At 66.1% G+C, this 14,084-nt stretch overlaps 2 protein-coding genes across 3 annotated transcripts in view; one reads left to right on the top strand and one right to left on the bottom strand.

Annotated features, from left to right (window-relative positions):
- Window positions 1–847: 847 nt before the first annotated feature.
- DPEP1 (dipeptidase 1) overlaps window positions 848–14,084 on the bottom strand; it is an 18,421-nt gene continuing 5,184 nt past the window's right edge. The window contains exons 2-10 of one of the 2 annotated variants that reach the window (XM_044987687.1): window positions 11,240–11,372; window positions 10,337–10,469; window positions 7,457–7,607; window positions 7,121–7,190; window positions 5,905–6,081; window positions 4,883–4,970; window positions 4,721–4,796; window positions 3,169–3,304; window positions 848–1,563 (exon numbers count right to left, since the gene is read on the bottom strand). In XM_044987687.1, coding sequence (XP_044843622.1) covers window positions 1,393–1,563; window positions 3,169–3,304; window positions 4,721–4,796; window positions 4,883–4,970; window positions 5,905–6,081; window positions 7,121–7,190; window positions 7,457–7,607; window positions 10,337–10,469; window positions 11,240–11,372 — 1,135 coding nt within the window. In that variant the 3' untranslated portion in view covers window positions 848–1,392. Of the gene's footprint in view, window positions 1,564–3,168; window positions 3,305–4,720; window positions 4,797–4,882; window positions 4,971–5,904; window positions 6,082–7,120; window positions 7,191–7,456; window positions 7,608–10,336; window positions 10,470–11,239; window positions 11,426–14,084 lie in introns of those variants that run through there. The other variant, XM_044987686.1, reaches the window with a different exon arrangement.
- Window positions 9,135–14,084, top strand: part of LOC123349537 (sulfotransferase 2B1-like) — a 22,349-nt gene continuing 17,399 nt past the window's right edge. The window contains exon 1 of the mRNA XM_044987691.1: window positions 9,135–9,686. The gene's annotated coding sequence lies outside the window, so the exon portion shown is untranslated. The remainder of the gene's footprint in view (window positions 9,687–14,084) is intronic.

Raw genomic sequence — 14,084 nt, 5'->3', positions numbered from 1 at the left:
CATGCAGCATGGCCCAGCTGAGGGCATCCCTTCACGGGAGGAGGGCCTGGGGACGCTGGCACTGCCAGGCTCAGGTGGGTCCCTGCTCTGCAGATACTGGAGGGCTCCAGACCTCAGCTCTGGCATTCTGGCCCCTCCCAGGGGAATACTAACCCTGTGTTGTGTGGGGTTTCCAGCCCTAGCCCTCTTTCCAGAGGCAGCGTGTGCCCTGCTGGCTTGTCCCAAGGCCCGGGCACTTGGTGAAAGCACCAGCATGGCTTCCGGGGGAGGTGGGGGAACTTTGAGCCTGACTCAACCCATTTAGCCCCCCGCTCTGGGCTGAGCAGTGATGGGTCCCCCACCCCCACCAGCAGGCCCCTGAGCCAGGCTGGGGTTGAATGGAGGATGAAAGGGCCACTGTCTGAGCGCCCCACTCCTCCATCTTGCAGCGGGGGTAGAAGGCTCCAGTGCCTGCCTCTCTGGAGGGGCCTGGTGAGGGGTAGGCAGAGGCCCAGGATCGCTATGTGTCCTTGCCAGTTTCGCTGGCGGGTGGGGGCTCTGTACTGCAGCCAACTTGCAAATGCAACAGGAAGATAGCTCGCTTTGCGGGCTGGTTACCAGGTGTCCGTTGCCGCCTCCGCTGTAAAGACAGGCTGTTCTTTAAATGTTAGAGGAAATTGCTAACAGGATGATTGATTGGCCAGCTAATTAGCTAATGATTCACGGCTGCACAGTGCCTTCCCCATGTCAAGGCTGCCACAGATCCCCCCCCTCCCCCCTGCTCTGCACTTGCAGCTGGGCTCTCCTCCCACCCTAGCCTTGTAGCCCCAAGGGCTGCTCAGCTCCACCTCTGGTGCCACAGGCGGGCTCTGCTCCAGGCCACCGAGCTTTGTCTTGGGAAGAACCAGGATAAAAGGCTCTTCTAAAGGGGCTTTTATCCAGGAGCCAGGTCCTGCTCCTGCCTTCAGCCTGGTGGAAAGCTGGGGGCTGCTTCGGGGAGGTGTGGCTGGTCCTAGGTCATAGACTAGACAGACAGCAGGGAGCGGAGCGGAGCCTCAGCTTTAATTCCGGCTTGCAGGCGCCAGCTGGGTGCCAAAGGGCAGAAGGGGGTGGGGACAGGGCTAAGTCGTGTTAGCTCAGCTGAGTGGGTTCACTCCCCAGGAAAAGCCGCATGGTGCCCAGAGGTGAACAGTGGGGCCTAGGCTGGGGCGTGGCCACTTAACCCGGCTTCGATCATGGCAGGACTGAACCTCACCCCCTGTGGGCCCAGTGAGACTGGGGGACGGCGGGGCAGCAGTGCTCTGCTGGGCTCCCCTTCGGGGCCAGCCCCAGAGCGGTGGGGAGTCCCCGGCACTCCCCCCTGCCCCCACAGGCTGGCTCAGAAGTGAGAAGGGGGGGTCTGCTTCCAGAGCTCTACAGGCGGAGGGAGTAAAGGAGGGGGACGATGAGAGCGGCTGGCAGCATGCTGGGGGGGCTGGCGCTGTCACGGGCGGGGTACCCATAGCTGGTTCTGCACTGCCCTTCCAGTTCCTCGTACGCAATCGGCTCATCGTCAGGGGGCTCCTGGGACAGGCTGTCCCTCACCTAACGGGGAAAGGAAAGTCAGCCGCTCACAGTGTGCTGCAGAGGGGGGCCAAGGAGCCAGGGGCCGGCGTTGGGGCTGTGCCGCGGAGCAGGGCTCGGAGCCGGGGGCTGGGGGCCGGGGCTCGGAGCCGGGGGCTGGGGCTGTGCCGCGGAGCCGGGGGCTGGGGGCCGGGGCGCGGAGCCGGGGGCTGGGGCCGGGGCTGTGCCGCGGAGCAGGGCTCGGAGCCGGGGGCCGGGGCCGGGTCTGGGTCTGTGCCGCGGAGCAGGGCTCGGAGCCGGGGGCCGGGGTTGGGTCTGTGCCGCGGGGCTCGGAGCCGGGGCTGTGCCGCGGGGCCGAGGCCGTGCCGCGGAGCGGGGCTCGGAGCCGGGGGCTGGGGCCGGGGCCGGGGCTGTGCCACGGAGCGGGGCTCGGAGCCGGGGGCTGGGGCTGTGCCGGGGAGCGGGGCTCGGGGCTGGGGCTGGGGCTGTGCCAGGGAGCGGGGCTGGGGCTGGGGCTCAGAGCTGGGGGCTGGGGCTGGGGCCGGGGCTGTGCCGCGGAGCGGGGCTGGGAGCCGGGGGCTGGGGCCGGGGCTGTGCCGCGGAGCGGGGCTCGGAGGCCGGGGCTGTGCTGTGGAGCGGGGCTCGGAGCCGGGGGCTGGGGCCAGGGCTGGGGCTGTGCCTGTGCCGGGGAGCGGGGCTCGGAGCCGGGGGCTGGGGCTCGGAGCCGGGGGCTGGGGCTGGTGCTGGGGCTCAGAGCTGGGGGCTGGGGGCTGGGGACGGGGCCGTGCCGCGGAGCGGGGCGCGGAGCCGGGGGCCGGGGCCCAGGGCAGTGCCGCGGAGCCGGGGGCCGGGGCTGTGCCGCGGAGCCGGGGGCCGGGGCGGGGCTGTGCCACGGAGCAGGGCTCGGGGCTGGGGCTGTGCCGGGGAGCGGGGCTCGGGGCTGGGGCTGGGGCTGTGCCGGGGACCGGGGCTCGGAGCCGGGGGCTGGGGCCGGGGCTGTGCCGCGGAGCAGGGCTGGGGCTCGGAGCCGGGGGCTGGGGCCGGGGCTGTGCCGCGGAGTGGGGCTCGGAGCCCGGGGCCGGGGCTGTGCCGTGGAGCGGGGCTCGGAGCCGGGGGCCGGGGCTGTGCCGGGGAGCGGGGCTCGGAGCCGGGGGCCGGGGCTGTGCCGGGGAGCGGGGCTCGGAGCCGGGGGCTGGGGCTGGTGCTGGGGCTCGGAGCCAGGGGCTGGGGCCGGGGCTGTGCCGGGGAGCGGGGCTCGGAGCCGGGGGCTGGGGCTGGTGCTGGGGCTCGGAGCCAGGGGCTGGGGCCGGGGCTGTGCCGCGGAGCGGGGCTCGGAGCCAGGGGCTGGGGCCGGGGCCGGGGCTGTGCCGCGGAGTGGGGCTTGGAGCCGGGGGCCGGGGCTGTGGGATGGGGACAGAGCTGTGGGGCAGGATCAGCATGGCAGGTGCAGGGTGGGGGCACAGAGCCCCATGGCAGCACTGCTGGGTTAGGGCCAGGCTGCAGCGTGGTTCATGGAGATGTGCCCCCGTCCCGCGATGGCCCAGGCAGGCATCTGGCCCTGCAGTAAGGTGGGGTGGGGGGGGCGCAGCGCTCCGAGCAGCGACTCTCCCATCTCCTCTCACTCACCTCCTCCACCTTCTTGAAGACTCTCAGCAGGTTCACGGCAAGGGCAGCTTTCACTTCGGTTTCTGTCCAGTTCCTCCTCCGTAACTCAGCTATTAAGTCTGGGTATTTGGAAACATCCTCCAGCCCCTGGGGAACCCTGCAGGATGCCGGAAAGCACTGAGCTCACAGCTTGGGCTGGAGTTTAGCAGGCCAGCTGGAAGCACGGTGACCAGCCTGACCCCTGCGGAGCTCAGGCCACGGGACTCCCCTGCCGACGTGGTTCCCACGCTCAGCTGGCCCAACTTGCAAAGGTTTTGCACTCAGGGATCCTGGGGGTCAGCGGTTAGCGTGTGAGCCAGACAGAGCCAGGCTGCCTCAGGGGACGGCTTCCAGCACTGCAGGCAAGGGCCCAGGCAGCAGGGGGTGGATCCCCGTTGATTCTGGGGGACATCAGAAAGTCAAAGGGGGCAATGGGGGACCCAGGAAGGCTGCCAGTGCCGTAGCACAGCCCTGCCTGGTTCATGGCCCCTACCAGTGCTTTCCCGGCTAACGCTTCTCCCAGCTCAGCTCTGCGTGTCCCGCCAGGAGTATGTCACTGGTACCAGCCTGGAGGGCTTATTTCCCCAGAGAAAAAAGAATGGGGGGAGAGGAAACGGGGGGTGTGCCCAGCCCCTGGCATGGGGGGCCCTGGTATGGGGAGGGAGGGGAAGGTGGGTTGCACAGAACCCTGGTCTGGGGGGAAGCTGCAGGGAGTCCATGCCCTAGAGGGGCCTGGGCACTATAGAGGGATGGGGCCCACAGGGAGCTGGTGGGGGGACGCCAGGAGCCCCTGGGATGTACCATGAGCTCAGCCCCCAGGAGCTATGAAGTGTGCGGCCCCCAGAGCCCCTCCCTGGCAATGCGCCTTATTGCTAGCCCAGGCGTGGGACTCTTACTAATGGGTTCTGCCTTGGGGAGCCCAAGCAGATGAGCCCCACAGCTGGGAGCGGCGGTGAGGCCTGCGAACAGGCACCCAGCCCAGGGCACTGTGGCGTCCAGGAGGTGCTGCCCAGACAAGTGTCCTTGGGAGCTGGCTCACACAGGGCCTCCCGTCTGCGTGCACTGCCCCGGAGGGAGAGACTCGCTCGGGACGCCTTTGCGCAGGGCCCCTGAGCCAAGGGGCTGAGGTGGCCGGGGGGAGCTGCAGAGCCTTGGTACCAGGAGCTGCCCCAGGCCTTGGTTCCAGAGCTGGGGGCCGGGCAGGGGCCTGGTGCGAGGGGGACGTTTCTCTCCTAGGCTCAGTGACCAGCCATGACCCGTTTCTGGGCAGCAAAGCAACCTGCAGCCCCTCGAGGCCTCGCCAGCGTCTCCCTGGAGCCCAGTGGGTGGAGGGAGACGCCCAGGCTCTGGGGCAAGCGCAGGGGAGGGGCCTGCAGGAGGGCAGGCCCCAGGTCAGCCTGCTCTGGGGTGCCGTGGGCCCCAGCCTGCATGGCTGGGTGTGGCTCAGAGATGGCCCTGCCAGTGCTGCAGGGGGCTGGCTGTTGTGTGGGGTTAGGAAGCTCTCCCCATCTCCCCTCCATGGGCCAGTCCTTACGCGGTCACGCCATCGTAGTCCCCGCCAAAGCCAACCGCCGCGGAGCCGGCCACCTTCTTGACGTGATCCAGGTGATCTGCGGGGGGGACGTGCCAGAGGTGAGCGGGCAAGGCCCAGTGTGCGGGACCCCCCCACGTCCCTCAGGGCTGGTGCCAGACTCACCTGCGACCTGGGACAGGTTGGCAGCCTCCTTGTTGCAGGACACGTACAAGTTGTAGAAGTTCACCATCACCAGGCCGCCCGTCTGGTTCTGCAGGCAGAGACATGCGGGCATGGGCAGCGGGTGAACCCCCCTTTTGGGGAGGCTAGACAGCCGGCCCCGCCCCCCACCTGCTGGAGCCCTGAGACCGCCCATGACTGGAGGAGCCCCGAGCCGCCCACTGGTCCGCCCCTGGCTGCACTGGCCGGCCTGACCCCCAAGCACTGGGCCACCAGCCAGCCCGTGCAGCTGCCTTGACCCCCGGACCGGCCTAGGGAGAAGGGGAGCGAGGGCGGGGCCCTGGCCTGGGTTAGGGGAGCCTTAGCCGCCCATGGTACCCACCGCCCGTGCACACGAGTTCCTAAAGGCTGCAGCAGGTGAGGGCTCTCTGGGCCGGGCAGCCCAGTGCCCCAGTGCAGGAGGAGCCGGCGGTGGTGCTGCTCGCTGTGCTCTCCATTCAGAGCCCTGGACCCTCCCTGCAGTGATCCAGCCGGCAGGCTGCACGAGGCACCGTCAGCGCCTCCAGCTCAGACACTTAGGTTCTCACTCCCAGCCTGTTGTTACCACAGGCCGGGTTCCCACCCGTGGCCCCTCGTGTCTGGGATCCTGCCCCTGTCCCCTTGCGCCCAGGTTCCCACCCCTAGCCCCTCATGCCAGGGATCCCCCCTGGCCCCTTGCACCCAGGATCCTGCCCCCTCATGCCCAGGATCCCACCATGGGATCCTGCCCCTGGCCCCTCAAGCCCGGGATCTCGCCCCTGGCCCCTAGCGCCTGGGCTCCCAGCAGGGCCTGCTATACTACATCCATCCTGACCCCTGCTTGGGGGAGAGCACCGGTGGCTCGTGCCAGTTTTGCCTAGTGGCTGTCTCTGCAGGAGCTGCTCCTGTCCAAGAGCTGGTCCCTCTCTGCCTGAGTCGGAGCTGTCTGCCCAGGTCTCGTGTGCTGGAGGAAACGCTCATCACTCTGCATGTCCAGGCCATCTTACCACCCTGCGGAGGATGTCATCAGGCACGTTGCGCCTGCTTCTGCAGAGCTCATAGGCTGACGAGTGGCTGAATATAACAGGAGCTTTGGAAACCTCCAGGGCGTCCTCCATTGTCTGCACAGACACGTGGGCCAGGTCGACCAGCATGCCCAGGCGGTTCATTTCCTGGACTACGCGCTAGGGGAGCGGATGAGAGACAGGTACTGAGTGTGCGGGCCCCTCCGGCTAGGCACAGGCCACATCAGGGCCCTGCCGACTCTGAGCAGTGGGACCTGCATGTTCTCCTGGGCACCCCTCCTCACCCACTTAGCCTCACCCCACCTGCCCGAGTGAATGGGACCTCGCCCCTCCCCCTGGGCGCGGCGCGGGGGGTCTGAGCCAGGGGACCCGCCCACTGAGGGGCCGGGGAGGCAGCGCATCGAACGGGGACGAGGGTAAGACAGGACAGGGACAGGAGCGCCCACCTACGTGTCAACTTCCACCAGCTCACGCTTTCCTCTGGCCCCTGGGTCTGTGAGCTGCCCCGGCTGGCAGTGCCCTGCGTGTGGGTAAATCGGGGTGAGCAGGGTTGGGGGACTCCATGGGCAGAGCCGTATGGCGCTTTAGGAATGGGACGGTGCAGTGGGGCAGACGGCAGGGCTCCGGGGCCCCTGGGATAACATGGGGGGGAGTCAGCCCACAGGATCTGAACTTCACCCCCCAGTGCCAGCCGAGAGCTGGGCAGGGGCACAGAAACCATCCGGCACTGGAGGTGAGCAGCAGCCAGGTTTCTCTGCCCTTGGCAAATCACAGGGGCCGCAGCTGAGTCTTGGCTAACCGGGGTCCTGGGGCAGGGGGATGACAATGGGGCACTAGGCGTCCCAGAGAGGCCGTGCAGCGGGGTCAGGAGTTTGCACTGCCAGGCTGCTGCTGGCCTGGAAACACTGCAGTGGCTTTGGGAACATGGCCAGGGATTGGAAGCTGCCACGGTGGGAGCCGGGCTGGAACAGCCCCTGCAGCAGCACGCCTGGCGGGCCGTGCTCTGGGACGTGGCAGGAGCAGCCCCTGAGGTGCCAGCAGCGCCCCTTCCAGAACGGCCGGTCCCTGGCTGGAGAAGTGGGGGGGCTCTATCCCCTCCCCGTCCCCACAAGGGCCTCCAGCTGAGAGCTCCCTACCCCATGTATGGGCGTGGGGAGGTCGGCCTCCATTCCCTCAGGCAGGGGCCGTTCCCACTCACCTTCCCGAATTGCGACAGGCCGTTGTGGACGGGCTGCTCCTGGTCCGTGTCCACCAGCCAGTTGTCCGCCCTGCGAGCCAGAGCACACACATCAGGCCAGCTCCTGGTGAGCCCACGTGGCCTGAGCTACTTACTGGCCCTAGGCTGCTGCCCACCCCCGAGTGCCAGCACCGGGGCAGGAAGAGGCATTGGCCCTCTCTGGGCACCGGGACATGCACTGGGACTCACTCACCTGTAGGTCGTTCCAAACCCACCAGCCCCTGTTCTTCTGCCCCCTGCATCCCGACCCCACTGGGCCCAGCAAGCTGCACTGTGCCCCAGCGCTGGGGTCCTTACCAGGGGGTGTTGCAGCTGTGGGTGAGGGTCATGTAGCGCACCCCCAGCCGGTAGAACATCCGCAGGGTGCCCAGGCTGCTGTCCATGGAGTGGCCGCCCTCCACGCCAATCAAGCTGGCAACCTTCTTTGCTCGGAAGGCGTCTTCTATGCCTGGAAGAGCAGCATTTCCCAGCCTGGAGTCAGGGGCAGGGGGAATCCCAGCCAACCATGCCGGCTAATGGGTGCCAGGTTGCCCCAGACCTGCTGAGCTCCCCTTCTGCCTGGCAGGCCCTAGCTACCCGTGTGACGAAGTGGGGCTGTTCTTAATGTTTCCTCTGAATACTGTGGGGGGGCCTCAGCTCTGGCCGACACTCCGTCTCCTGGCAACTAATGGCCAGGCCCTTCCCCTTGCAAGGGGATGCTAAAGGTGGGGGAGAACAAAGAGGTCAGGTGACCTCCTGGCCCGGGAAAGAGACACAGCCCAGAGAGGAGGGGCTGGAGGGGTCTTCATTTGGGAGCTGGCTGAGGATGAGGAGTGAGGGCAGACGTGGGTGTCTGGCTCGCTGGGCCCCAGAATGGATCCAGCTGAGGGCTCTGATTCGCTGTACCTACAAGCTCTGTTTTAGACCATGTTCCTGTCATCTACTAAACCTCTGTGTTACTGGCTGGCTGAGAGTCACGTCTGACTGCGAAGTGAAGTGGGGGTGCAGGACCCTCTGGCTTCCCCAGGACCCCGCCTGGATGGACTCGCTGTGGGAAGCGCACGGAGGGGCAGAGGATGCTGAATGCTCCAAGGAGAGACCCAGGAGGTGAAGCCGTGGGAGCTCTTGCCCTGGAGACAGTCTGCTCCAAGGGCGAGGAGGCTCCCCAGAGTCCTGACTGGCTTTGTGGGGAGCAGCTCCAGAGCATCGCCCGGGGACTCCGTGACAACCCTTGTAGGAGACCTCGGAGGGGCTGGCTCCTGACAACCTGAGCTCCCTGCTACCGACTGCTGGAAACCTGAGTGGGCTTTGCACGGCGCAGGCACGTCTGCCGAGAGAGACGGCCCCCCCAGACACACACATGGCAGGGTACCAGGGAACTACCTCCCTGTAGTGAGGTGGTCTGGTTCCCTGCCGCCCCGGAGAGGGATGAGCCTCTCTGGACACCAAAGTGGGAGGAGCCAGCGAACCCTGTGCCCGCCCCTCAGAAGTCAAGGCGCAGGACAGGAAATTCCCTACAAAGCCAGGCAGGACTCTGGGGAAGTCTCCTCTCTGTGAGCAGACTGTCTGCAGGGCGAGAAGCTCACACGGCTTCCACCTTCCTGGGTCTGACCTTGGAGCATTCAGCATCCTCTGCCCCTCCATGCGCTTCCCACAGCGGATCTGCCCAGGCGGGGTCCTGGGGAAGCCAGAGGGTCCTGCACCCCCACTTCGCAGTCAGACGTGACTCTCAGCCAGCCAGTGACACAGAGGTTTATTCGATGACAGGAACACGGGCTAAAACAGAGCTTGTAGGTACAGCGAACGGGAGCCCTCGGCTGGGTCCATCCTGGGGGGCAGTGAGCCAGACCCCCACGTCTGCCCTTCACTCCTTGTCCCCAACCAGCTCCAGACTGACTCACCCTCCAGCCCCTCCTCCTCTGGGCTGTGTCCCTTTCCTGGGCCAGGAGGTCACCTGATCTCTCTGTTCTCCAACACCTTCAGTTGGCACCTTTGTAGAGGAGGGGCTCAGGTCATTAGTTGCCAGGAGACAGAGTGTCGGCCATTTTCGGCCCAGCCAGCATCACATCTGCCCTCTAGGGCTGTGCAACAATCACACCCCCTTCTCCCACCACCTAGATACGTAAGAACGGCAGAGGGGAAACTGAGGCACCCACACAGTATTCAGAGAAAACATTATGAACATTCCCACTTCGTCACAGAAGTATAAAAGCCAAACTCACAGAGCTCACTTGGAACACAGCCACCGGAGAGGCCAGACGCCTGTGGCGTAGCTCCCAGTTGGGAGACCACAGCAATTGGCAGCCGACCCGAGGACTGGCCAGACCAGCCAATGCCTGATGCTAGCCCGAGCCCAGAGACGCTGCCGAGCCAGCCGCGCGCCAGTTACCCCGAGGAGCTGCCGAGCCAGCCGCGCGCCAATTACCCCGAGGAGCTGCCGAGCTAGCCGCACGCCAGTTACCCCGAGGAGCTGCCGAGCCAGCCATGTGCCAGTTACCCCGAGGAACCCATGGAGTGTGACCCCATGGAGGACGCCGTCCAGACCCAGGTACCTCTAGAGGGGGAAGTAGGAAGTAGCCTGGGGGCAGCCCACCCTAGTCTGGCTGCAGCACTGCCAGAGCCAATGTCCGCGTGTTGCAGTCAGGATCCCACTGACACAGCAGTGGGTCCTCTGCCCCTGCTAGGGCCCCGGGCTGGGACGCAGTGGAGCGGGTGGGCCTGCGTCCGCCCTGCCACTCACCTAGCGGGTGCCAGTCACCCCCTCTCCCAGGCCGCTCGGAGCCAGCAGCCTGGGGGTTTGCTGTTCAGCTGTTTGCTCAGCCCTGCCCGAGGGCCTGTGCTACTGACTGCTTGTTGCCCGCCCTGACCCAGGGCCGGGGCCGGCTCATATTGGCTGTTTGCCGCCCAGCCAGGCTAGTTCCCGGACACACCTGACCGAAGGAGTGAGGTGGTCTGGTTCCCCCCTGCCCCGGAGGGGGCACGAGCCCTGGCCGAACCCCCTACACTCCCCTATACAAGGGGCTGGCAAGGCCCATGCCCTGGCAGGGTGCTGGGTGCAGCATGGCAGCGGCTGCTGGGCAGGGAGGTCCCCCTCACCCAGCTCATTCGGGGCTGGGACGCAGCACTGGCTGTCCTCGCTCCGCTCCTGCACCCCCCGCCCCCCCTGGAGCCGGGCAGGGGCCGCGCCCCATCGCTCACCTGTGCTGTCGGTGACACACACAAAGGCCTCGGGGTACTTGTCACACATGCGGTGAATGACATCGATCTGCTCCAGCGTTCGCTTCACCGCGTCTTTGTTCTGGGTATCGCAGGGCACGTAAGCCGCCCAGAACTGAGCAGGGAGACAAGGGGGGCGTTAAGGAGCCCGGCCCTCCATGCGGGGCAGCGCCGTGGGGCAGGGCAGCCTTCAGCTGCTCAGGCGGCTGCTTTGCTTCATTCATTGCCCCCTTCAACCCACACCCATCCCAGAGCCAGCTGTGGGGCTCCCTCGGTATCTGGGACTGGGTGGGCGGGCGACATGCACAAGCCGCCAGCTGCTGCCGCAGGGTTCTCACCAGGTGGGCACAGACCCAGAGAGGTCAGGCAGCTGCTGATGGCCACAGAGCGTCGGTAGCTCCTGGCTTCATCCCTGGGCTCAGAGCCTCTGGGACCTGCTGTGAAGGTGGCAAGGGAGGCCCTGCTTTGCCTGGGGGCTGGGCTGGATCCCCGGGCATCAGGGAGCCGGAGCCTGAGCATGGTGGAAGTGAAAGCAGCCGTGCTGGGGAAGCGCAGGCAGTAGGTGGGTGACAGGGGCTGGCTTCCTCTGGCCCCAGGAAAACTCCAGCGATTGCTCAGCCGAGAGAGGGCCGGCTGCCTGCCACCGGGGCTTTCCAGGGAGCAATCCTGCCGCACCGGGCTGAGTCAGACTCATAACGGCTCCTCGGCTGGATTGCGTCGGAAAGCCCTGCCTAGTCCATGCTCCTGGAGTCAGGGTTGTGTTCCCCTGCTCGGCTGCCTCCACGGGGGCGTGAGCGCTGCCGGTTGGAGCGGGGGGGGGGGGGGGGGTTTGCTGCAAGCGTGGCTGTGGCTCTGTGGGCTGTGCCCGTGGGATCTGCAGCCTACCTGCCCTCCCACGTGCCCGCTCTGCAGCTTGGGGATGTTGGTGTGGGTGTCGTTCAGCAGGGTGAGGTTTGCCGGTGCCACGCTTAGCCTGTTGTTAAACTTTTTCAGCAGCTGCCAGGGGAGGTCGTTGTGTCTGGAAAGAAAGGGATGAAAGTGAGGGAGCCTGGGAGCCATGCTCCAGCACCCCCACATGGGGGGGAGCCCCACCCACCCTGCCTGACCCCTTGGGGCAGGGGATCTGAGTGGCTGGCATGAGCCCTCAGCCCCGGGAAGCCTGGGCATGGACTGTCACCAGGCAAGGCTGGCGCGTAGCACTACCCAAAAGGGTGCGCTGGTGCGAGGGGCAGCTCCTTGTGGGACAGATAGTAGGGCTGTGCTGTGCCCCATGTTTGCAGGGGGGGCAGGTACCGACAGTTACACCGGGTCACCCCCGGCGTGGACGCAGGGTAACGGAGCTTTATTCTGCTGCTGGGACAGGACTAACCACACTCCTCTAAGCACATTTCTCCCAGGGTAGCTGCGTCCACAGGTAACGCCAACAGAGCCCGGGCCTCGGCGGACAGGATGGAACCGGGGACCTCTGGAGCTTAGTGCATGAGCCTCTATTGCAGGAGCTAAGAGCCAGCTGGCTGGTAGCTCAGGCTGCAGCGCAGACTCATTAATTGCTCTCTCAGTGGTCTCGGTGCCGCTAGATGGGACAGGGCACCACACCCAGGAGGTGTGTGGGTTACACACGCTCGGGGCTTGTACCTTTTCCATTGTGCCCGGACAGTCGAAGCAGCACAAGGTGCGTTTGTAGACGAGGCCTGGTGAGATTTAGTTCCTCCACACGCAGGCTGGAGAGCTGTATCGGCCTGGGGGGCACCTGACACCCACCCCATCCCCTGCACCTTCGCCCCCTTCTCTGCTGAGCATCGCCCCAGCTCTGTGTTTTCAGCCACTCCCACCGCAGCCCCGCAGCCGGCTGCAGCCAGCGTTTGGAACAGGGGTCACAACCGTAACCAACTCCTCTGGGCTAGTGCCATTGCTGCTGCCCACCCGACACCCGGTTTTGTTGCTGTTACATGAGTTTCGAAGCAAGGGACGGCTTGGCACATGCCCGCCCACCCGCCCGCACGCTCTCCTCCCATCTCTGCGCGGCGGAGACGGGCCCCTCTCTGCACTGTGGCATTAGCGATGCCTGGGTGTCAGCTGGCTTCTGCACAGCCCGAGGGGAACGGCCACCCCCATTGTTTCCGTCCCAGCTCCTCCGAGCCTGCTCAGCAAAGCACCCAGAGATCGCTGGGCCCCGGGCCTGGAGCTGGCTGGCCCCTCTGCGGCCAGCGAGACCTGAGCCGTAGCCCATGCAGCAGACACACCTTAGTCCTTCAGGTGCTGAGTGCCCAGGGCTGGCACCGGCTCCCCGGTTTGTGCCCTTTGCCTGCTGACCTGCCCCTGCCTCAGCTCGCAGCTGGCGGGTGCCTGGAACTTGCCTGCCCGTAGTAGAATCCCTCCGGCCACGGCTCCAGTCCCGAGCATGGCAACATCTGCCTCCCGCACCTCTGGGAGCCCTGCCCTGCTCTCCACATGTGAGCGGAGACACAGGAGCCAAGGACCCTCTGCCTCCTCCCTGGGGCTTCTCTCCCCTCCTTACACTAACCACCTGGGCAGAGGCCGGGCAGGAGGTCCCAGCAGCCCAGCTGAGGCCGATTAACCCTCGCAGTGCCGTCTCCAGCTTCACTAGACTTGCGTCTCTTCCCAGCGTCTGGAGCAAGGAATCTTTAGCCTAAGATTAAATGGCTTTTTCTGCAGGCTCCCAGCCCTGTTTGCGGTGGTGTCTGGAGCGAGGGGGGCTGGAGCTGGCAGCTGGCAGGGGGCCGGGGCCAAAGGGCTGTTAAGGTTGCTGGTGGCTTGGAGGCGGCCAGGAGGGAGCAGGGCTGGGCTGCAGGCAGATTAGGGAGCATGATACACAGCAGGCAACTGCCTGGTGCCCAAGCGCCTCATCCCCTGGAGCTCGGTGAGCCAGGGGCTGCAGCAGGGAGGATGCGGCGGTGGCTGGAGTCAGGAGGTGCCAGATGATCACGATCACTCCAGGGAGGCGCTGCTGCAGGACCAGCTAGACAGGAAGAGCCAGATCCCTGGTGGGTCGGGGGCGGGGGGGCGCCTTGAGGATGGGTCACATGCTGGGGCTTTGTCATTCCCAGCCTGAGCCAGTGGCCGGTGCCATCTCACTGCTCCGTCCCCCAGGGCAGCAGATTGCTGCCCTTGCTCTTTGATGAGATGCCTGTTCTGGCTCCTGGGGGGCTGGGGAAGGCTCTTCTCTTGGCTAGGGGCATTGGAACAGAAATTGTGTCTCCATCTCTCTTCGGCCCGCTGGCTGCACAGTCACGGCCCGGGCATGGACTGGGCTCTCTGCCGCCCACCTGTCAGCCTTGCTTGTGGCCAGGAGGCGCCGTTGGGTGAGAGCTGGATGTAGTTCTGGCAAGTCCCTGTAGTGAGGGGGCTCAGCAGTCCGGCCATTGCTGGGTGGGATTTGTTCTGCCCGTGACTCTCAGACCGGCGACTCAGGTGCTTTCCCCTTTGGTTGTGCCCTGCCCCTGCCGGTCCCTGGGAGTGCACCGTGTTTGCTCTGGCGCTTTGCTGCACAAGGGCCCGGGCGTGTTTGCTGGTGGGGCAGACAGTCCCAGGAGGTGAATGCTCCTGTCTGGGTGCTGCTTAGGGGCGGGTGGGGATCAGCCCAGGTCTGCTCTGCAGCCTTTGTTTCTGGTTGTTTGCAGAACTGCAGATGGGAGGTGAAATCCTGCCCCAGTGAAGTCCAGGGGAGTTTTGCTGGTGATATCAATGGAGCATCCCTAGGGTTTTATCC

This window comes from Mauremys mutica, chromosome 14 (assembly GCF_020497125.1).
Source record: "Mauremys mutica isolate MM-2020 ecotype Southern chromosome 14, ASM2049712v1, whole genome shotgun sequence".
Classification (NCBI taxonomy): domain Eukaryota; kingdom Metazoa; phylum Chordata; order Testudines; family Geoemydidae; genus Mauremys; species Mauremys mutica.
The sequence above is the reverse complement of the archived record's forward strand: the minus strand, read 5'-3'. Positions and strand labels throughout refer to the sequence as shown.